Genomic DNA, 23174 nt, shown 5'->3' on the forward strand with positions numbered 1-23174 from the left:
AAATCTATACTGGTATAAAATTACGATATGTAGAGTTTGTTCTAAGGTTTCTGGGATATTCTCCGGACCCCCCACAACCCTGCATAGGAGAAGTGGGTAGTGGAAAATGGATGCATGGATAGAGTGTGTTCCTTTACCCTGCATCTACTCAACCATCCACCCAGATTTGCAGTGATCCAGAGCCTCGTCTGGCAAGCAGAGGATGGATCAGATTTTGCATCCTGGGTATGGAGATAAATGCAATTTCATCACAGTGCAGTCATTTGCACATTCGCTCACTTGGTCACACATTAAGAACAACTAAGAGTTGCACAAACTGGGTGTGTATGGAACGTGGGGCAAAACCAGCTTTTGCCAGCTGAAATGTTAAGCAGACAGATGTTATTTCAATGGAACAAAACACAAGGGAGCAATTCCAGACATACATGCTTTTTTGTTTACAATCTATTTCTGCTTCAGCTGATAAAAATAGAAGTACCCAGAGTGCTGGTCTTGGTTGAGTTTGATTACCTGCTTCGTACTAATCCAATGTTCTAATGTCCTAATCCAAAACCATGAAGGACCTATCTTTACCTTATCGTTTCCCCCCAAAACTCAATAATTCATATACGATGCAAAATCATCATATATTAATTAATTCCATGAATCTTAATGATTTATAGGAATGTTACAATTTTAAACTGCAGTGCCCTACTTGTAATGTCATTATTTTTTAGAATGATAATATGGTCTGTATTTTGCATTTTGTTTTTATGGGAAGGCAGAGTCTCTGGTTTGATTCTTTGATTGACATTGTTTAGACAACAAAAGGAAATATTGGATAACGCTTTACATTAACTGCACTTTCATAATGCCTTTATAATTATAAATAATGTAATTATATATAACATTACTATAATTATATATAACATTATATAATTATACTATTATAATGTTTGTTAACGTATATTACATCTGTTGAGGTATGTTTGGTGGACGTAAATGTTTCTTTATATACATAATATGAGTTTTATTTTAGCTTATGTGCATCCTAAGAATATTATACTTGCTGAAAATGATGTCATTTCATATTAGTGTAAACCAGTGTTTCTCAACCCAGTCCTAAGCGAACCCCAGCCAGTCTACGTTTTTGCTCCCTCCCAGCTCCCAGCCAATCAGGAACACCGAATAGCTGGTACAGGTGCGCTGGGAGCTGGGAGGGAGCAAAAACGTGGACTGGCTGGGGTTCGCTGAGGATTGGGTTGAGAAACACTGGTGTAAACGGTCAAAGCCCCCTAGCGATTTGGAAGCTGGAGGCTAAAAGTGCTACAAAGTGTTGAATATGATTGCATGAAAAGTTAAGAGCAGCATTAAAAACAATGTTGTAGCCCCTGTCATGTATGTATCTCCAGGCTTCGTTGGATTGTGCCTCTGGTGTGTGTAGGGGGATCGTACATCTTCCCCGTGTTTTGTGGGATTCCTCAGGCTACTCCATTAACCCCTGCAGTTCAAAGACTGCTGGGTGTCCCTAAATTGCCCACAGTGTTTCCACAATGGATTGGCATCCAGTCCTGGGTGCATCCCATCCTTGTGCCCTGTACTGCTTAGGAGAAACTCCAGGTCCCCCCAAATCCTGACTAGGATAAGTGATTGGATGATGAGAAGATATCATATATACATTATCTAACACAAAGGAACACATTTTTTCCTTCAATTTTGTCCCAGTTTCAGACTGTAATTTAGTCTTATGCTCTCTATTCTGCAAGATATTTAGATTTTAGCAAAAACATTAAAAAATGAGCCACAGTTGTTACATTTGTAGCATATATTGAAATATTTAATTGGAATCCAGATAATGACACAAGAGTCACGTTGCAGATTTATTAACAAAAAAGTTTAAAAAGACATCACTTCCGGATTACATTTAATCAGATGCCATTATGTTGTGCAAACACAGACATCAAAATGCAAATGTCAGAATATTTACTTTCAGAATATTCACTAAATCATTGAAATCTCAATCCACAGCATTCCCATCCCTGAAAGACTTGTAATGTGCCATGTGAATCACAACTTAAAGACTCCGCATTAGGAAATGCTGTAACAGCGCTTAGCTCACCAAAGTGCTCTAAGCAGGATAAGCCCCCTTATGAGATGGGAAGCTCCATTTGCCTGTGATCTTGAACTCAGATTGCATAAGTGTGGAGGATTCTGGGCTTTGAACAAAATCAGGAACACTTATGCATTTTCCTGACTGCGTACACAGCAGTGCTAGAAATGTTTCTCATGCACATCACATACCTGGACAAAGTGTAAAGTCTTGACTAGTTATAAGTACAGTTTATATGACTACATGTAATATTTTTATGAATACCAATGTTTCATTCATATTTTTTTTCAGATATTTAGATATTAAGTGAAATACTACATTTCAATTATTTATTTTAAACAGATATTGCATCAGATTTTGCTTGTTTTCATAGGTACAGTGGAAACCGCTTATAGTGATCATGGTTATAGTGATCAACTGCTTATATGGATCAAAAAGCTTGGGACAGAATCATTCATGTACAAATACTGTTTAAATTATTTGCTTAGAGTAATCAAGCAGTCTGCTTACAGTGTTCATTTTGGTTTTTTTTTTTAATAAATGATAAAAACATGATGATGGAGGCAGATCATGACATTAAGCAGATGACTTGAAGGAAACACGATAGCTCCTGATTTTGCCTGGGTGGAGAGCACTTCACAAGAACAATGAATGGATGCCAGACACGCACATTCATGCACACAGAAACACACGTGTATACACACTCACCAGTGATGTGACCTGCCAGACACTCAGGAGAGTGAGAGCTGGAAACACTGAACAGCAAATATCTAACCCCCAGAAAAATTAAATTATGGTAATTATTTTTTATAAGCTATATTTTATATATAGTACTGTATCATAGCGTATTGGAGTTATACAGTTCAACGATTTAATTTGTACAGTACTGTATTTTGAAATGCCGTTTAAACAGTTGTACTGTATTTTGAAAGAGTAAGATTCAGTAAATATTGATGTTGTCTATTCAATTACCTTATATTCATGTAATAAATATACAAATGTCAGTTAGTTGGAAATCTGCCTGTGACATAAAGAAGAAAAAAAAACGGTTAAAATTATTATGCGCTTATAGTGATCAATTTCACCCAGACAGATGTGATCAGTATATGGCTGCAGTATTCCTGTGTTATTTATACAGATTGGTTTTTGATTTTTGCAAGACACTGAACTATCCACACCAGATTGTTGTAAGATTGTTGGTCATCCTTCGTAGATCTGATTACCTGTTTTGAAAATAATCTAGAGGGAAAATGTACCAGAGCAGCAGTTTGTGTGTTCAGTGTGGAATTTAGTGTTATATATGCAGTATACTTGGTCCACTTTTTTTGTGTTTTTTCAGAAAGTGTGAGGTATCCTGCCAGCATAAGGGAGGCCATTGTCATGATGTCCAGTTCAAACCACCAGGGAGGTTATAGATAAACAATGAAAACATCCCCTGTCATGCCTCGGCGATAAAACATCACATGGTCATTTTGTGTGGGGAACTTGATAACAAGGAACTGAGGATCTGCGGCTGGGAAGGTTAACAGGTGTCTTTATAAAAACAACAATAAGCACCAATGTGTTCTTATCTACATTAATTATCAATAGTGGCAGGTGTAGAAGTCATTTATTCCGTTATTATTTATTGACATTGGAGTCTTCTCCAGGGTGCCATATGCTTCGTACAAGCTTTAGGATCACCGTGACATTGTACTAGATAAATAGTTATGGAAGGTAGATTAATTATTTATTGACATTTTATCCAGCCACCAAACTGCAGAAAATGTAAGTCCCAGGACCACTTGCTGATAGAAAAATTACCATATGAACTATATGATATGATTATGATTTGACACAGTACAACTTTTCTCATCAGACAGCACAGAGTAAGTCTTGCTTGTACTGAAATTCTCATGGAACAAAAGGGTTTGCTGTCATGTCTTCAGAAAGACATTGTGGTTGTGTAACTGAAGTTCAGCTATGTTACTGTCTCCGTGACTTGATTATCTGTGACAAAAGTAGCCAGTGTCACCGCTGAAAAACAGCCATTGTTGATTAATCTGTAATCTGATTCTCTCCTGAAAGGAAGGTTCTTCTGACAAATTAAGCAGTTCTGCTTTTCCACTGGAAAGCAAGCATTTCAAAGGCAGATTTGAAAAGTGAATGGCTTGAGAGTGAAAAGTGGGTCATTTTCACATGATCGTATTTATTGTCAGCAAATACTGTTGGTGTTACTCTTAGGGAGGCTGTTGAGAATGAATGAAAATCCCACTCCTGTGAGAAACTGCCCCCAGAAGACTGTAAGAAATTTTGAACAAGACAGTGTGAGTTTCCCCCTGACAAAGCTTCAGCCTGACCTGCCAAACAGCCTGACAGAGAAAAAACAGCAGAACGTGGTGAAATAGACGCAGTCTCACAGAGCAGATGCCTTCTTGAAGCAACGTCACATAGAAAACAGGCCAGTATGGAAGATAAATCATAATTTTACGGATGGCTCTGAAATATTTTGAATGCTGGGGATGTGAGTGTTTTTTGAAGTCTGAAGGAACTGAATGTTTGCATTGCAAATTACCCACCAGGTAGCTGGTCAAAATGTTGTGCAGGAAAATCAGAAATAGCACCTTTAAATCCCTCACCTGTCGGAGAAGAACAGGGGGGACAGAGAGAATCCGTGCCATGTTTGGTAAATCCTTAGTAACTGGATCTGTTTACTTCTCCATGTCTTTTCCACTATATGTAATCAAACTTTTTTTTTTTGTTAATTACATATCAGTTGCTGACATAGGTAGATTACTGACTATTTTAAAAACAAGTTCAGGTTTCAACACATAGCTGTTCCTCTAAAACAAAGCTAGAGGAATAAGCTATGAAATGTTCATCAATATAAATTGAAATTAACCATGCTTGTATAAGACAGGCACCGAAAACACATGAAGCTATTGAAAAATTCCTTTTCAACATTCAGACCACGCAAGTCTTTAAATACAGGATGCCCTTTCTCTATTAGTTTATAGTAACAGTTATTGGTATCTGTATTTTTCCCCAGATTGCTTGGTTTATGGTAATAAATGAGGAAATGTGGTCTAACAGGTTTAGCCTCATAAGGGATTGATCCCCAATCTGTAGTAACTATTCAAACTACTAGCATACTAGAGATAAGATTAGGTCACTGAGTAACAGACCCATGCTGTCAATCGAAGAGAATTACCCTGTGTTATGCTAAAAGAGGACTTCTCCACAGAGTGACGGGGCTAACAATCTCCGCTCTATTTGCATTTTCAATTTTGAATCAAAGCAAAACAAAACACTCTTAATATACCTTATCATTTATGTGCATAAACAACTAGTAAGCATCTTGCATTGTTATTTTGTAAAGTTTGAAAGTTAGCTTCTTAATGTATCTGCCATAATGATACTGCCAGTAAAAACAAATCAATGACTCATTAACACCCACCAGGGCTGGAGGTGTAATGAGGTGCTTATGGGCGCCATCCCCCTGTGGGAGAAAATGACAAAAAAACGTCCCCTTTCAAAATATACCACCCCCTCCCCCCTAATTTGTTCTGCATAATCCCACTCATATAAAGGTAAATCTATTGACTATATTAGGACTGACTCTGTTCTGAAACAGAACTTAATCTGGGCCACGCGATCACTCACAACTCAAATGTCTATCCATGACAGTAAATTATATAGACTCTATAGAAATGCTAACTTGTTCAGGTTCCTAATTTTAAAAATAGATATTGAAGCATAAACAATTAAGGTATTTTGAAGAAAAAGAAGGACGATGCTCCTTGAAGTGAAGCTTGGGTGGAATATCAGTGAATTAAGTCCTAAAAGAGAATGCCTATTCAGCTGGACAGCTGCCATTAATGATGCATGTGGCATAACCTGGATAAGGAGTTGAAGGCTGAATGGATGGTTAAATGGATGATCATGTTTATATTCAGTATATTTCTCCCAGTGTGCTCGTCTAGTGTTCTTATGGTGATTCATGCGCAATGATAACCATGTGATCCACATACTATGTCTGTCAAAGTGAGCGAAATCTAACTTTATGGGTGAGACAGATCATGTGACCTGCACAGTGTCTCCTGACCTGGTTTAAGTTCTCGTGTTTTTGATTGGTGGACTTCAAATCCAGTTTGAAAGCTAGCTAAGCTAGCTAGACAGAGTTCAATTAAAGCATAAAACTCGTCAGACTGAATATAATTCCTGTAGGAAAAGTAACCTGATAGAGTCCAATTCCGCTGAGAACACTGGTTCCATACATCAATGCTCTTTTGATATCTGACTTTCGAAGGGAGGAGATCAGATGATGAGATAATCTGCAAGGAGAATAACAGGCTTAAAGAGAGTTGTCTATTTGGTGAAACTCAGTAAGGATGACAAATGAAGTTGTCTCAGCATTTTTCCTAAAATGATTAAGACTCTGATGCCATTGGGTCTCTGTCAGCTCGGGGCTCCAACTGCAAGCAAGTAAAAAGTCTTGTGTGGGTTTGTTTGTGTTTAGCTCCTCTCGGAGGCCTTGTCCAAGTAAACAAGGGCTGTCTCCATACTGTCGGATTTACCATTTGAGTTCACAGACAGTGAGCCTCAGTGGAAGGAGCTGCTGGCTGTTTGTTACTAAATCATGCCCTATCTGCTACAGAAAGCAACTCGGATTTCTCATTTTTACCTAAAAAAATAAACAGACCTATTCTAGCCATAAGGTTTTTAAAAAATGTCGTCTTCTTAGAAAAATTCATATTAAATGATTATATTAAGACATCCACAACATACACATGAAATTGCTTGGCATTTTGATTTCTATTTTATTTTGCATTTCAGCCCAACTATTCCAAAAAATGTTCTGGAGTACAATCTTATTATTTTTGTTATTAAAATTACTTGATCATGCAGGATAACCTTTTAATGACGTCAGAGCCCTTTCAGTCAGACTCTTTATTATTGGATGCCCGGTACTGTATAACGTTACCATTGCTGAGAGCGCCCTGTGTTTTTCAGACCCCCGTGACGTGTTCAGCGATAACACGAACTGACAGAAAGGTTAAAACAAACCGGCTCCAGTGTTTACCGCACGCGGCCCATGGTTAATGTATTAGGCTGCACCGCCCGCAGTGGCTGAGCCCTTAACCGCTTCAGCCACTTGCCAACGCACTCGCAGACACAGCGGCGAATTGTGGCTGCACCACGCTATAGTCAGGGCATCCGCCTTCCCCCTTTCTTCGGCTTGGTGTAGGAGGGTGGCCGCTCTGCTTTCTCTATTACGTGGGTGCTTTGTGCGGTGGGGCTGAACAATCGCTGCTTTGTGCGCGAAGAGCCCAAAATGTGTTGCGCGTAGCGTCGAACTCTGCAATTTCTGACTGCTGTACATACAATATATTTTAAATGCAATTAATATTTTGATCGAATTAATAAATATGGTTCCCCAAAAAATACCCTGTCTGGAAGAAAAAACATTTTCTAACAAAACCTATTGTAAAGACATTCACTAATCAGGGTTGCAGAATGTCATGCAAAAATCACACTGAAACTAAAAGCATGAAGGCAGGATTTCTGATATTGTATTTTATGTATCCTTGAGCATTGATGATACATTTTCATACTGACAGTATGCAGGAGAAGCCCATGTGGTGATTATGGTCAGGAAGTAGAGCAGGTTGTCCTGTCTGAAAGCATCTGTAGAATTATGTAATTCATGCATGTAAACATTGCATTAAACTGAATGTCCTATACTTATGTAAGCAATGTTCTGTACTACAGGTACAGCTGATGTGTAACACATAGCCATTCTCATGATATACAGTTCATTTTAATTTCACCCACTGTATGAAAATTTCTGCTAAGCTGAGGCAATTAAAACTTGTGCAAGCATGATCGGAGATTGAGTTCAGGGATTTAATCCCCTTCCTGCCTTTAGTAATGAGTTGCTGGTAGTATCTAATGCAGGCATGTCTCTTTCAGTGCCTGAAGATCTCTCAGTCGATGAACGTGATGAGTTGACCAACATACGACGCAGGAAGAAGGAGCTACTGGATGACATTGAGGTACTTGAAGTTAAACGATACTGGTCACTAACGTCGTTTCTATGCTTTTCTGCCTGAATAACATTAATCGCCTCTGCACATTGAGTGAATTTCAAAGGAACAGGACCAGTCAGGTTTTACTTGTCTGTTACTGTGGTTTTCTTTTAGACAAGTTAAATGCCTTTCTAACTGTCCACAAGTAATAATACTGAAAAATTATCAATGCAAATGAATTTTTAAAATGGTAGTGATTTTGGAAGTAATTGAGTTAATTTCCTGGTATTTTTCATATAATATAAATTCAGTATTAGTGAATTAAATGATTGAATAATTAAAAATTAAAGTTAAAATGTAATATTTAAGGAAACCCTCCATCTTCCAGCCGATCAGGGCTGCCTGGAGCATGTTGCCATGCAGTGCAGAGGCGTGGTGCATGATAGATGGGAAGCCGGTCCATCACAGGCGCACCCTATGCCAGTGTTTCCCAAGTCAGTCCTCGGGGACCCGTAACCGGTCCATGTTTTTACTCTCTCTGAACTCCCTGTCAGACAGTCCATATAGCTCACGGGAGCTAGTAGGGAGCTTAACTGTGGACACTCTGTATGTCCCTGAGGATCGGATTGGGAAACACTGCCCTATGAGCTTCTGGGAGATACCAATTACTCAAACTGTACATCTTTGGTCCATGGGAGAAAAGCCATACACCATGGGGAGAAGATTCAATATCCAAATGCAATGGGATCTCCAACCCAAGAGCTGTGAGGTTGCATCGCTAACCGCTGAGCAACTAAGCCACTTAATTTAGAATATTAGAAAGTAACGTCTTAATCTGCTACTTTGCTTTCTTAATGTGGTGTAAGCTAATGATAATGACATTTTAACTGATTTTGCGGGAAAAGGAAGGAAAAATGTAGTTTGTTCAAAAGTGCACATCTCTTGCAGCGTCTGAAGTTTGAGATTGCTGAAGTCATGACTGAAATCGAGCAATTAACTTGCATCGGGGAGAGGTGAGTCATTTCCTCTTAGCAAGCAGCCTTGTTTCATCTTGGTTTACAGGCACACAGCGATTCTAGCTGTAACCCACTTGGATTGCAGCTCCAGCTCTTAATATTTCCTTTGGTCTGGCATAAGTCCCTCTGGCTGTGCTAATTACAGGGAGCCATTAACATGCACGGTACCCGCCTGATGAGGCTGACTTTGTCGTTAGAGTGCGGTTCAGCTGGATTGTGCTGCCAGGGCATCAGTTATGAGTAATGATGCTACATGTAGGCAGTGTGAAGTTAAATCGTCCCTGAAGCGTGGGGTTACGCTGCGTCCCATTTATCTCAGAAGCTGGAAGTGGGAGCTAGGAATGACGCTAACCGGGTTCCAGTACAAGTCGGGAAGCCATTTAGCAATACCAGTTCTAGCCAGGTTCATTTTTAGCCATTGTTAGCAACATCAGTTGATAACAATGCATTACATAGTATTTTGCACATATAAACATTGTAACAACATATCCACAAATATAGGTTGGACAGTACTGTGAGTACGACGATTTAATGAAACACAAATAAGACATAAGTACTAATGAGCAGTACTTCCACTTTTGTTAATGAAGGCTCAGCCATCTTCAGTTCTCAGGTCTGGGTTGCAGAGCTCTGACTTCAGGGGACGTTACAGCTGAAATTTCTGATTAGGAACGAAATTCTCACTTGCCAGTTCATATGGAGTGCACCATTATTCAGGCTTCTGTTGTGAGAGCCCCTTAGAATGTGTTTTTTGGTAAAATATTTCAAAATTTTTCAAATATCACTGCTTCTTCAAAAAGTATTCAACAAAAGTATTTGCATTTATGTAGACTGTGAAGAAGTGATACCATAAATTTTTTTCTTTATTTTTTAAAAGAATTGAACAATATGAAAAAATTCTTGGCACATATTAGCAGAAACTAAAAATATGTAGATGAATAAATTAAAAATGCTATCAGTTTCAGAGCTATGTTTGTCGACCACTATTAATATCCTGTCTGACACATTACACTCAAACCCTTATAAAATCCAGCTGTCACTTGGGCATCGCGTTTAGTTGCTTAGACCTTGCTTTTGTTCATAACCAGTTACTGTTCTTCCCCATATCTAAAACTGGATGTTTTTCTGCATCAGACCAACAACAGGGTTATATCCTGTAATAACTTGAACCTGTCCATATCTGATATTTTGTCCTGCATATCATCCAGAAGCAATCAGTACGTCAGATGTGTGTATTTATCAGTGATAAAACATCAAACTTTATGTTGCACATTTGAAATGATCATTTTATTGACAGTATTATTGAAAAGGATCTGTAAATTGTATATCACTGTTGAGTCTTGATTTACATCTCGTAGACAGAAATCTCATGGAATAAAAAAATCTTTTCTAATTAAAAACATTAAGATGTATTTATTGTGTATCATTTGAATGTGATACTACTGCTGGCTCCACTCATAATAAAAATGACCAAAATTACTTTTATTAGTTGCTCTGGGATATTATCACAGTGCATTTTCAAACACCTGTGTTTACCTGTTTTTCAAATGACCATTTCTGCCTGAGTAAATAGAAAAATGCAATTGTATCTCCACTGATACAGCAAAACATCACAGAGGAACAAACAGATTGCAATGGGAAGGAAAAAATTCAACATGGATCCCAAGAAGGTATGTCACTATTTTATAGTCGCCAACACACACTGATAATCATTAAACACCAGATAAATCTGAAGGTATAATGTCACTTGTGAAATGTTTATGAACTGCAGTTATGGTCGCTAAATATTTAAGTAAAATCTAAAGTGACTTTCTAAAAATACTACATGATGCATTTTAACACCATAGACCATTGCTTTTTATTGAGTCATAATCTGTTTTCTGGCAGCGACAAAATGCTACTTAAGATTCAAAGACAGTGTTGCTCGGGGACTTCACAAAATCACGCAATTTTAATCTGCAGAGAGAAAGTAACCCTCATTTAATTAACCCGCCTAAGGGTTACGTAAACTTTCAACAAAACGGTCCTCAGACTGTAATATGGCAAGAAATACTGCTGGTTTGGCATGGATCTGATTTATGAAGAGGTCAGCAAGGGCCGGGGACCACAGCACAGAAACGTGACACTGTCCTCCAAATTCCCGGCCTAATGGAGCGGAAACACCTGTGTAGGGTGCCTCACCTTTCAGGCGCAAAAACACTCCAGATGACTGACACATAGAGCTTGTAAGAGCTGTGAGAAATTAATAACCTAATCTTCATGTCCTAAAACCACACGCTGTCAGTCTGCGCCGTGCATTGTTGTGGAAGACAACTTTCCCAGCAGGGAAGCAGCACTTGGACGCATTTGTATGTGTTGGAAGTGCTCTGCGTTGACGCTGCCATCCACAGGAATGAATGGAGACTGGGTGCGCCAGGAAAATGTGTCCAACGGCATTAGGCGGCTGCTAAAAGCTTAGTCTGTTACACACACATACCCTGAGGTGCATGGTACTGCACACATTTGAGTCTGCTGAAAATGTGAAGGACGTTCCTGCTTCGTGCCCTTTGTCTTTCTCCAGGAAATGAAAATGGATATTGGCAGATGTTACGAATAATTTATGCAGCAGCCAATTCGCTGTGTTAACTTAGGCTGTGAGGTTCCGTTTATGTTACTAAGTGAACGTTATTGTCGTCTTTGGGGTTTCAGAATAATGTCCTTGTGCAGCAGTTTTAACGTATTCACTCCTGATTTTTATTGTTTTTTTGATGATTATTGTTTCAGATTTTTTTCAGTTATCCTGTTTCTGGTGTGAAATTAAATGGTTGTGATGAAATTTGATTTTGGCAGTGCAGTAAATAGTAAATACTAGCGCATCCATACTCCTCCTCAGTTCTATCAGTACATTTGGTAGAATTGCAGTTGAATACTACAAAAATACAGGGTAATCTCAAGTCCTTTGTCAAACGAAGGAATTTTTTACCGATTAATATTTTGCGGAATATTAATATTATATAAATACATTAAAAATGTTCATATCTCAAAATCTATTGGATCTGTTGCACGTATCATTCTGTTCACATTATTAAGTGTGCTACTAGGGTGTCTAAGTTTATGTTACGCTGTAAAAATAGTATATCACTAATTAATCAGCGTAATACCGGAACAAATGGGAGACCACGTTTTGTTTTAATTACAGGGAATTCAGTTTCTCCTGGAAAACGACCTTCTAGAGAACACTCCGGAAGACATCGCACAGTTCCTTTACAAGGGAGAGGGTTTAAACAAAACCGTCATCGGGGATTACTTAGGAGAGCGGTAAGCTTCAAGTTTCATTACTGTTATAAATACATTTTATGTTGAGGAAATTGAACTTGTTTTCATTATTGTACAGACTACATGCTGCGTCCACAAACCTAGACTCATTAATGAAATGATTCATGAATGAAATCATATCTACTGTACCAACCATACCTATAAAAGATGCTGCTAATCTCCTTTAAACCATTCTGGTGGCCTGGAACAATATTATTCTAATTTTGTTTTGCAGTCTAAGAGTTATCCTTTAAATTTGAATATATGAAATCAAAATAAACATGCAACATCCAGAAGCAGCCTGTGGGTAAAATGTTTAGACTGAATCCAATGTCCTGTCAGTGTTTCTTTCGGAATCTACATTATTCGTGTCTGCAGTGGTTCACCAAGGGCCATCTTACATGAGGCTTAGTGTGGATTCCAGTTTGAGATGATTCCCATCGGCTGTCTCTCGATCATGCTTGAGCATTGAAAACTGAGACTATGTCCTTTAAGAGGTGGCTTACTGCTTCCAGAATTTATTAGGTTGTGCATTCTAGATTACTGCAAAGGGAGATGTATGACATTCTTTTCAGAGCAGTTGTGTAGTACAGGTGCAGGTGGGTCTCTCCACTTCTGCTGAGGAGAACAGTTAATATTCCCTGGATTCCCTGAAAATCACGAAAATATTTTTTTTTGCTCATTTTTTTAGGGATGAATTCAACATTAAGGTTCTCCAGGCCTTTGTTGAGCTACACGAATTTGCAGATCTGAACCTTGTGCAAGCTTTAAGGTGAGCTGAACATTTCCTTCATAATCCTGAAGAGAGTCCGAAGCCAGCCCTGATCTGCTTCTGGAGAGCTTGGTCCTCTCGGTGTCTACTCTTTATTACACTGAATTTATTGGCAGGAACACAGTGTTCTGCTGTTTTTTCATAATTGTTACTGGTTAAATATTTGGAGTCCTATTTCCCACTATGTAAGTGTATTCTGTTTTAGATTTTTTATTTTTTTGAATGACTTTGGAACATTTAAGCATGCTTGACAATAAAACGTATCTGGATGGATACCAGTTCAGTAACCAGAAATGTTCCAAAAATGTATTGAAGTACATTTAATATGGTATGTTTCTAATGGGTGCTAAAGGGAGAGGCAATAGCTAAGCACTGAGCATGTGTGGCTCTGGTTCATTATTCACATTGCAGTTCAGGGCCATTAGCTTTCCTGAGTGTGGAGGTACACACTGAGGGCTGCAGGCTGGTTGCTATCGCTCCCCCCTGCTGGAGAAAACTGAGAACTGCTGGGAGACATGGGTACCACTGAGAGCACCTGTGTAAGCTCTTCAGAGACATGGGGCTGCTTCTGACTCACTGAGTCTGTCATCTCAGCGCCTCTCTCCGTCTCACTGGCTTTTGTGCTGCCTCTCTCTCCCCCAATCTCACGCTCTTCTGTCTCTTACCTCCCACCCACCAGGCAGTTCCTGTGGAGCTTCAGGCTCCCAGGCGAGGCCCAGAAGATCGACCGCATGATGGAGGCCTTTGCTTCTCGTTACTGCCAATGCAACCCAGGGGTCTTCCAGTCCACAGGTAAGACAGAGCAGGAGATGGGTTTACTATCCCATGTTATCGCCTAAAATCATGATTCAAAATATTTGGCTTTTATGACGCTGAAGCCTATGTTGAATAAAGATGATGCCTTTCAGCATTGCCTGTATTCCTCCTCAGCTAATACACCTGAGTATATAACGCTAACAATTATAATCTGCGCATTACAACCTGCAAAGAGGTCTGCAGGAAAAGCCATGCAGCTTGAAATGCTGTTTATTTATCATTTTTTTCCCCTTCACGTTGAGACCTGACCAATCTGTGTGGTGATCACTCTGAGGAGACCAGGCTGTCAGCACAGCCAGATGAAATGGAGAGAGCTGTCGGCTTACAGGCCGCAGGCGCCAGCTGAACAACTAATGCAGCGCCACCATATATTTACTGACTTTACGTGCCTCACTATATTTATTGCTTTCACTGCCACTCTGCCCGACAATTTATGAATTATATAGTCGGTGTCAAAGTTGTAGCAGATGTAGTGTTAGGGAGGGAAAGATTTCAAGAATGTCAGGTCAGTTTAATTCCTATAATTTTTACATAGCGCCTTTCAGAACAGAGTCGGCCCAAGAGAAAGAATGAAAGAAAGAAATAAAGCTATATATGTGATGCTATGTTAGCATTTAGGAGAAAGGAGATATTTAATACATGTATTTAAAATACACTGTCCATGATTAAAAGCTGTATTTTTAATATTTATTTTGATTTTGGGTATTAGGCATGTGTCTCTGACTTTTACATCTGAAGTTATAAATTAACGATTCCAAATAGGCCAGAAATTGGCCAATTCAACATAAACCCTGCCCAGGAGAAGTGATCCTCAGAACGGCTCTTTGGCTGTATCTGTATGTGTGGTGCCCTGCAGACACGTGCTACGTCCTGTCCTTCGCCATCATCATGCTCAACACCAGCCTGCACAACCCCAATGTGAGGGACAAGCCTGCGGTGGAGCGCTTCATCTCCATGAACCGCGGGATCAACGAAGGAGGGGACCTGCCCGAAGAGCTGCTGAGGGTGGGCGCGCCTCTCGGGGCTCTGGCTTCACTCTCGCACCAGTGCCTGACATCTCCACTCGCCCATGAAATCCTTTAGATACCATATTTAATATTCTGCCTTGTTTAAAAACACTATGGAGTCCCCTCTCTACGTACGTATCCCTTATGCTCTATCCCATTGCTGCTCAGGGAAACTGCAATAGGCATTTAGATCTGCTTACCAATCTCCATTACTTGTGGATGGCAGAAAAGATTCTTTAACATCTCTTTTAAAATGCATTAATCTTTTTTTTTTTTTTACAGAATTTGTATGAAAGCATCAAAAACGAACCTTTTAAAATCCCGGAAGATGATGGAAATGACCTGACACACACATTCTTCAACCCAGACAGAGAAGGGTGGCTGTTAAAACTTGGTTAGTATGGTGGAGGCTGGGTTACATCCTCCTGGAACAGACAGGATACTTTCTGAGTTCTTCTGGGTTCACGCATAAGTTTGCTGTTTAATGCTTTATTGCCTTTGAGTCCTCTTGGCGTTTCTACTGCATGCCCGGCTGCATGACACTTCATCTGGATATTGCGATGGACATCCCAAAATCACTTTGCCCCCATGGTGCCCACATGCAACCTGTGCATGCGCTGTTGCAGCATCGGAGATGGATTTCATCCCCCGGTGTCTGCTCACTGCATGTCCGTTCCTTCTAATTCAGTGATAATCACAGGGGCACCACAGTATTTTAATTTTAAAAACACAAGGGTAGATGTATTAATAAACCAAAGTGAGAAATTATATTGGCAGGAGACAACTGTGTTCAGATTTACTGGGCCAGCTCCCAAGCCTGATGGTTAGGTGGATTATATGAATCTTATGAGGCAAACAGCCTCTTGAAAATATATGCAGAAATTTGCTTAAGGGTCAGTGAGTGCATTAGCGTACACTGGTAATATATTTGCCTTTGCCGCAGTTTTCAGTGTGGCTTACAGTTGGAAAGGGTTTTTTTTTCATTATCTTGAGTATGTGTAGTGTTGGTCTGGCCAATATTATAACAGCTCCAGTAAATGTTTAGTAAGGGGAGGATCTTGGAATGTGATTCGGCTGGACACCCTCCACCCCCATTTAAAAAGTGTCAAAAATGTACAGTGCGGTCAGTAAGATTCAGGGAAAGCAGTAACATCTAAGGAGAGAGGAGACTGATGCAGGCAGCCAGAGCTGGAGCAGACAGTCAGGAGGGGGCGGGACACGGGCCCGGGCTCTGACGGTGACGGGACTCGGGCCCGGGCTCTCACGGTGACGGGACACGGGCCCGGGCTCTCACGGTGATGGGACACGGGCCCGGGCTCTGACGGTGACGGGACACAGGGCTGGGCTCTGACGGTGACGGGACACGGGCCCGGGCTCTCACGGTGATGGGACACGGGCCCGGGCTCTCACGGTGATGGGACACGGGCCCGGGCACTGACGGTCACGGGACACCGGGCAGGGCTTTGACGGTGATGGGACACGGGCCCGGGCTCTCACGGTGACGGGACACTGGCCCGGGCACTGACGGTGACGGGACACGGGCCCGGGCTCTCACAGTGACGGGACACGGGCCCGGGCTCTCACGGTGACGGGACACTGGCCTTCCCCTTTTCCCACCTTGGCCTCCAGGCTCCGTGTTTCACAAACTCGTGTGAAACATTTGTTGAAGAAAAAAGCTGGACACCTCTCTGCTTTGTGGATTTATATAAAATATCTGATATCAGAGGAAAGAAAAATATTCTACAGGGGCTTTTTTGTGTTTATTATGTAGTAAAAATCCTCATATTTATAATTTTTTCATGTTTTATCTCCCCATTTTCTTTGAAGTTTGGCTAATCTCTACTTATTCATTGCTTATTTTTTCTGCCGTTTTGAGTCTGTTTGACTTGTTTTATAGTGCCAGGTGATTTTGTTTCTTATTATCGTTCTTTTTCGTTCCCTTCATACGCGTGATAATCCTTTGATACTGAAGCTGCTCCGGAAGCCCTAACCGTTCCCGTAGATTCCGCCCTTCACCACTGCTTTTTACAGCCTTTCTGTCACTGGTCATACGCCATGCCAGTGCAGCCCTAGCTGCATGCTTTCTGCACAGTGGAAAAAAAAACTGAATATCACCTCTTCAGGGCGGCATTGGCTGCAGCCCATGATGTGAGATTCTTGGCAGTTTCAGTAGGTTCCACTCTCTCATTTCATTCTGTCTGCCAGACTCTGTGGTTACTCCCTACAGAATTGGATGCATTTCCATCCTGAGGGTACATTTACACTTGACCTTTACAGTCCCCAGCACCATAACCTGCTGATTTCATTCCATCGTCTCATTCAATGGCCATTTACGCCTTTTGCATTGCATCCCAGCTTTAGTCACAAGGTGCCAGAGGGACATAACTCTTCGTATAGGATGAGCTGACTATTAAATGTATATCCATTAACCAGGCATCTCAAGCTCAAATAACCTGGGGGGGGGGGAGCATTGGCTAGGAGGTGTTCAGCTCAAGAGGGACACTTAATTTAATTATTTTTTTTTTGGCCAAAATAGAAATGATGTAGAATAATTAAAAAAAAAAAAACCCTGCCCCGAATGATCTGCTAATCTAGCAAAAGAATGCTAATCTGTGGAAAACGGAAGATCGATCCGCAGGCCACTTTTAATAATGAATTAAATGTTTGCCTGGCCCGCAGGAAACTGTCTGTCATACTTTGAGACCTCTGCTTAAACCGACTACCGTGTAGCCCGCTGCGAGGAAGAATTCTTGTATAAATATAAATACATGGATCACATTACGTAAGAAAATGTTCAAATATAACCTGAACGGATGAGATAAAACCTCGGAGTGGAAGCCAAACCTGTGGGTGTTTATGACAAATTTCAAACAAACTACTGCTTTTTAAAGGTGGAATGACTGAAGTCTCCACACTGGTTCGGCTGAAATCCTACATGCGATTTCATAACGTTAAAGGACGGTCAGAGCCCTTTTACATTTTAAAACGATGCTTACCTGACATTTATCTTATTGAATTTGACACCCACACAGTAGCCTTAACAATGTAACTTGGAACAAATCCTAAGTATACTTTAAGAATAATTATTCTTTCACAAATAGCTTGATTGTCCCATCTACCATTTGAACTTAACATGCACACAGACACACATTTATAGGCACAAATTCACCGACACCCTATTTGTCCAGATGAAGGTGGCAGGAAGCAGAGGGCTGGACTCAAACCCGAATAAGACTGCCCCCCCACGCCATCACATCACACATTTTATAATCTCTGGAAAAGAATTTTGTTAACCCACCTGCCCTTATCATTTACTGAGATGATTCTGAGATGATGTATGATTCCACTCAACCCTGACATTCACACCAAAAGAACTGCAGTAATAATACTAACAGGTACTGCAGATAAACTAACCTACACCTTGTTCTGTACTCCATGTGCAAATGCTTGGTTATGGTTGTTGGTGTTAGTTTGTTGGTTATACCCTGCACTCTGAAAAATGTTCATTGTTATAGACAATCCCCCCCCATAAAAGCAATTTTAAAAAATACATGTGGTAATGAGCAAACCATGAACATGAACACTTTTCAACATAAGTTTTGGTTTTAATGAGTCCTAAATGAGAGACATGGTGTACAGCAAATTGCTGCATTGTTACAGGGCACCTGCTCTTTCTTCCTGAAAGGTTTTGTATCTCTATCTGGTGTTTGTTTCCCTACAGGTGGAAGAGTGAAGACCTGGAAACGAAGGTGGTTTATATTGACTGACAACTGCCTATATTATTTTGAGTACACAACGGTAAATCTCATATGGATTATTCTATAAAAAATATGTAAACCAAATAGGAGTTTGGCATTTGTGAGTCTTAACAAAGCATGTAGGGTTTATGTTCAGGCTATAGCCTATTTTAGAAATCTGCAACTTGAAGGTCAGGAACCATACCCTACAGGCAGGGTAGAATGAGAGCATGGCTTTCTTACTGCCTTTGTGCTTTGACATTAAGAATTGCTCATGAGTATGCAGTAACCCTGAAGTATAAGTTTCTGTTTCTTGAATTCTGTTTCAGAATCTCACCAATATTTTCTATGGTTCTGTATGGTTAGTCACTCTGTACAACAGCACGTAATTAGAAAGGAATTCGCTGAGATGTGCTGTCTGTTTGACAGGACAAGGAGCCTCGCGGGATCATTCCGCTGGAAAACCTCAGCATTAGAGAGGTTGAAGAGCCCAGGAAGCCTGTAAGCAACCCCTCCCAAAGAGTAGAAATACTACTGTCTAGTAGAGCTATTCCTTTTTTCTTTCTTGGAGCAGCCTTCTCACTGGTACATTAACATCACAGTAACCTATAGACTTCAGAGCAATGAAGAGTCACCTTATGTTGTTTTTTTCTTGCAGAACTGCTTTGAGCTCTTTAACCCTAATCATAAGGGCCAGGTGATCAAGGCCTGCAAGACCGAGGCGGATGGTAGGGTGGTTGAGGGGAACCATGTGGTGTACAGGATATCGGCTCCCACACCAGAGGAGAAGGAGGAATGGATCAAGTCCATCAAGTAAGGGCTTCCTGAACAGTCCGTCTATCCTCTAAACTGAGCGTGTCGGCTGATAGCCTCACACAATAAGTACACTGATACTGAACCTGTTAGATTAATATTGAATTTTGCCAGCCAATTACTGCCTCATTTGTATGGTTGCATTTGAAGCTTCATAACTTCAGATGTAGAAGTTAGAGAGACATGCCCAATATTTTAAATCAAAGCAGACCATTGTTCCATTAATTGCAATGACTTGCATAATTGAAATTCACAACTTCTCTATAATTTATGGACAATAGAATATAAAAAAGTTGAACAAGTTCAAAAATGCAATTTAGTGTTTTGGTGTTCTGTGAATATATCAAAAACTATATGATGGATTTGGTCAAATTTGTACATATATGGTTCCCAGTCTTCTTTTCTTCATGTGCACCCAATTTCACATCATTTACTGGAACCTAACAGGCTTTACTGAGGAAAGTGTACATGATGCACCTGTGTGCCAAACCTATGCAAAATGGCTAAAATGTGGCTAGCGATATTTCAGGGGATAATTCAGTGTTTCTAAATGCTTTACCACTTGTGGCTCATAACTGACATTTTCTCACATAAAACACAAAAATTTCAAGGGAAATCTATATTTTATTTGCACATTTGCCAAACCTACCCACAACCTATCCAGCACAAAGATAAAACTCATACTCCTGTAGTTTAATACAGTAGACTATGATGTACTATAATGCAGCTGTTAGTAATGAAAATGTTCATTATAAAATTGTGGAATACAGAATTATAAAAAAAAAAAAAAACAAAGGAGAAAAGAGTAAAACGCAAGAACTGTAAAGACCCTCTCCGTGTACAAAAGTGTCTTCCTCCATTACAGCAATGGATACCTCACGTTCTTCCTCAATCATTCTCCAAAGTCATGCTCTGAGCTCCCTAGATAGGATTTTGACACTCTTGGCATCTTATGTCTTTTCAGATGGCTAAAAATGTTTTCTTGTTGACAGCTGCTCAGAGGGAAATCCTTTAAAAAAAGACAGTAGTTCTTAGGAATGTTAAAATCACCTCATATTACATGGAGTTTTCCTTCCTTAAAGCTCATTACTCACCTCGACAGGCTGCAGAGAGATTTACTTCCATGCGGCACTGCCTTGCAATCATTTGTAAGGCATCTGCATCTGAGAAACAGCTCAGCATTTGAATTATAAAAGCAGCTGTGAAAATATGAAATTATACAAATGCAGGGTAGTTTGTGCCACTGAGGTTTTAAAGTAGATAGTTTCAACCACCAGAGGTTAGAGTAAATAGGGCTGAAGTGATAGTACTGTAGTATTTCTACAAGGTTCTTCAAAATAAAATAGCTTCTATCCAAAAGATAGTTTTCTACAGCTGGTTAAGGTCTGCATTATGACTCATGGTCAGTTTATTCCAGAAATGTCAGCAATGTGGAATGATCACAGAATTTCCAGTCTACAGATATAGTACAGTAAACATGCACCATTGTGTACTTGTTCCCTTTGTTAATATGGCACAGGAGTATGAAACAGCACATGAACATCTATCCATCCATCTTCCACATCTTCTAATGCTTTACAGGGAGCCTATCCGAGGAAGCGTAGGGCAAAAGGCAGGAGAGACTTCGGATGGTGTGACAGTGTATATTAACATTTGTAATTGTATTTTTCCCACCCAAATTAAGTACGTAAAGTCTATTACATATTAATAATCTGAAGAAATAATGCTATTGTAAGCATGTTTTGTGCATGTTTAATGTTTGACATTAGTTTAGTTATCCTTCTTTCATGTTCCAGTATTAAGCAGTGAATCTGTGCTGAAGGTGGAATGTGTTTTGGATGCTAAGAAATTCCTCAGCTCAGAAAGATGATGGGTGGAAAAAAATAATCTTTGGAAACCATGGAAACTAAACTGGGTCACATTGCAAACTTTTTCCCCTCTTCTTTATATAAAATACAGTTTGTTGAAACGTGCATACATTTCCATATCAAAGACGTCTCTGATATTGCATTAAAGTACCGTTTTCCATTATTTCTCTGTTCCACAGGGCCAGCATCAGCAGAGATCCTTTCTACGACATGCTGGCCACCAGAAAACGAAGGATTGCTAACAAAAAGTGAGCCGCACAGACGGCAAGGAGGACGGGCTCAATTCCCAAGTGGTCTTCCAGACATTCAGTACACCAGGGACGCTGGCCCAAGTGCAGAACAAGAGCAGGCATGACATCAGTCCAGAATGACAGCTGAACAAGAGAATGTGAAGCCAGCCCCATAGCTGTGGTATTTAACTACACCCCTACTCCCCCAGTGTGATTATTATTTTAGCATCTTTAGCTGCAATTTTTAACTACCTATGCATGTTCATAGATCCAGTGTGATCTCAAAACATAGCTATATAATCAAAACAGAATTTTTATGAGTATAATTTTTATGAAAAAATGGGAAATTTGTAACTTAAAGAAATTTTTTATTAAATGTGTCCCCTAAATTGTGCATCCTGAGGGTGAGGTATTTCAAGCAGAAAGGAAAAGAACTCATAGCTCAACCTCCACTACATTCATCGACAGTTTCAAATGGTCACCTCCTGAAATCAGCATGTCGATCACCTCGCTTCTTTAATACCTGTGGCATTAGAGTGTCTTAAGAAAAATCACTTAAGACATGGAAAACCCAGGGCTGAATACCCGGAAGCGTTACAATTTTGCATAACAGAATAATGAACATACAGAAAAAGAAAGAAAGAAATGGGCCAGAACTGGGTTATATACCCTGCAGGTGTTATTTTGCTGTGCTGTTACACTCATCGGCATTTAAGAAGATATTAGAAAGAATGTTCATAACATTCCACATCAGTCTAAATAAAGGGCTGATTTTTTAAAACATTGTTAAAAAAAACATCTTTTGTTCTGAAGTACCAGTCAAATAAAGCTTTTTAGTATCCTTATGTATAGGAGGTAACATAAGTACCTGCTAGTTTAACAAATATTACAATGGAATCTATTTTATTATTGTTTTATTTTCCAATATTACATTGTATTGTGGAGAAACAATGTTTGTGACCAGTTTGTGATTGAACATCCAATATCAGTTTGCTTTTGTATTTATTTTCTTTACTCAATTGCAAGTTCCATTTGTGACTGTTGGAAGGCATATTCTTAAGTTATGTGTAAATAATGTACATTCTGTATTTTGGTGTGAATTTTATTGCATGTAAAACCTTACGGCTGTAGCTCTCAGCAGTTTAGATGTCAGTGGTCAGCTGACAAGGTATCATTTGGAGTGAGCCAGTATGGTATGGGGATAGGAATGGATTCTGAAGAGAATGGTGACTGATGAGGCTGAAGCCAGCAGTGTTTTACATGGGAATGAAAATAAAAACCCTGACCTAGGGTAAAATCAGCTGCTGAACAATGCATTGTGGGATGGTACACATCCTGTATTAGCTGTACGCATGGCAGTGAACAGAATATGTGCGACAATAATGAAAATAATCCAAACAATGGACCCAAGATATATCTGAAGGTCAGACAAATTAGCCACCTGCACAAAGAATCATCCCTGAAAAAGATGCACGGAAATATCAGTCTCAATGCCAGCAATAATTTGTCCAAGTTTTTTTTAAA

The 23174-nt window shown here is 39.9% G+C and overlaps 1 protein-coding gene across 3 annotated transcripts in view; it reads left to right on the plus strand.

Annotated features, from left to right (window-relative positions):
• cyth3a (cytohesin 3a) overlaps positions 1-22950 on the plus strand; it is a 34419-nt gene extending 11469 nt beyond the window's left edge. For all 3 annotated transcript variants that reach the window (XM_072712331.1, XM_072712333.1, XM_072712332.1), the window contains exons 2-13: positions 8042-8124; positions 9046-9110; positions 10717-10783; positions 12292-12410; positions 13099-13179; positions 13859-13971; positions 14852-15000; positions 15285-15396; positions 18724-18800; positions 19169-19240; positions 19398-19552; positions 21600-22950. In XM_072712331.1, the coding sequence (XP_072568432.1) occupies positions 8042-8124; positions 9046-9110; positions 10717-10783; positions 12292-12410; positions 13099-13179; positions 13859-13971; positions 14852-15000; positions 15285-15396; positions 18724-18800; positions 19169-19240; positions 19398-19552; positions 21600-21672 (1166 nt within the window). In that variant the 3' untranslated portion in view covers positions 21673-22950. The remainder of the gene's footprint in view (positions 1-8041; positions 8125-9045; positions 9111-10716; positions 10784-12291; positions 12411-13098; positions 13180-13858; positions 13972-14851; positions 15001-15284; positions 15397-18723; positions 18801-19168; positions 19241-19397; positions 19553-21599) is intronic.
• The last annotated feature ends 224 nt before the right edge of the window (positions 22951-23174 follow it).

The sequence above is a fragment of the Paramormyrops kingsleyae genome, chromosome 5, assembly GCF_048594095.1.
Source record: "Paramormyrops kingsleyae isolate MSU_618 chromosome 5, PKINGS_0.4, whole genome shotgun sequence".
In the NCBI taxonomy this organism is placed as follows: domain Eukaryota; kingdom Metazoa; phylum Chordata; class Actinopteri; order Osteoglossiformes; family Mormyridae; genus Paramormyrops; species Paramormyrops kingsleyae.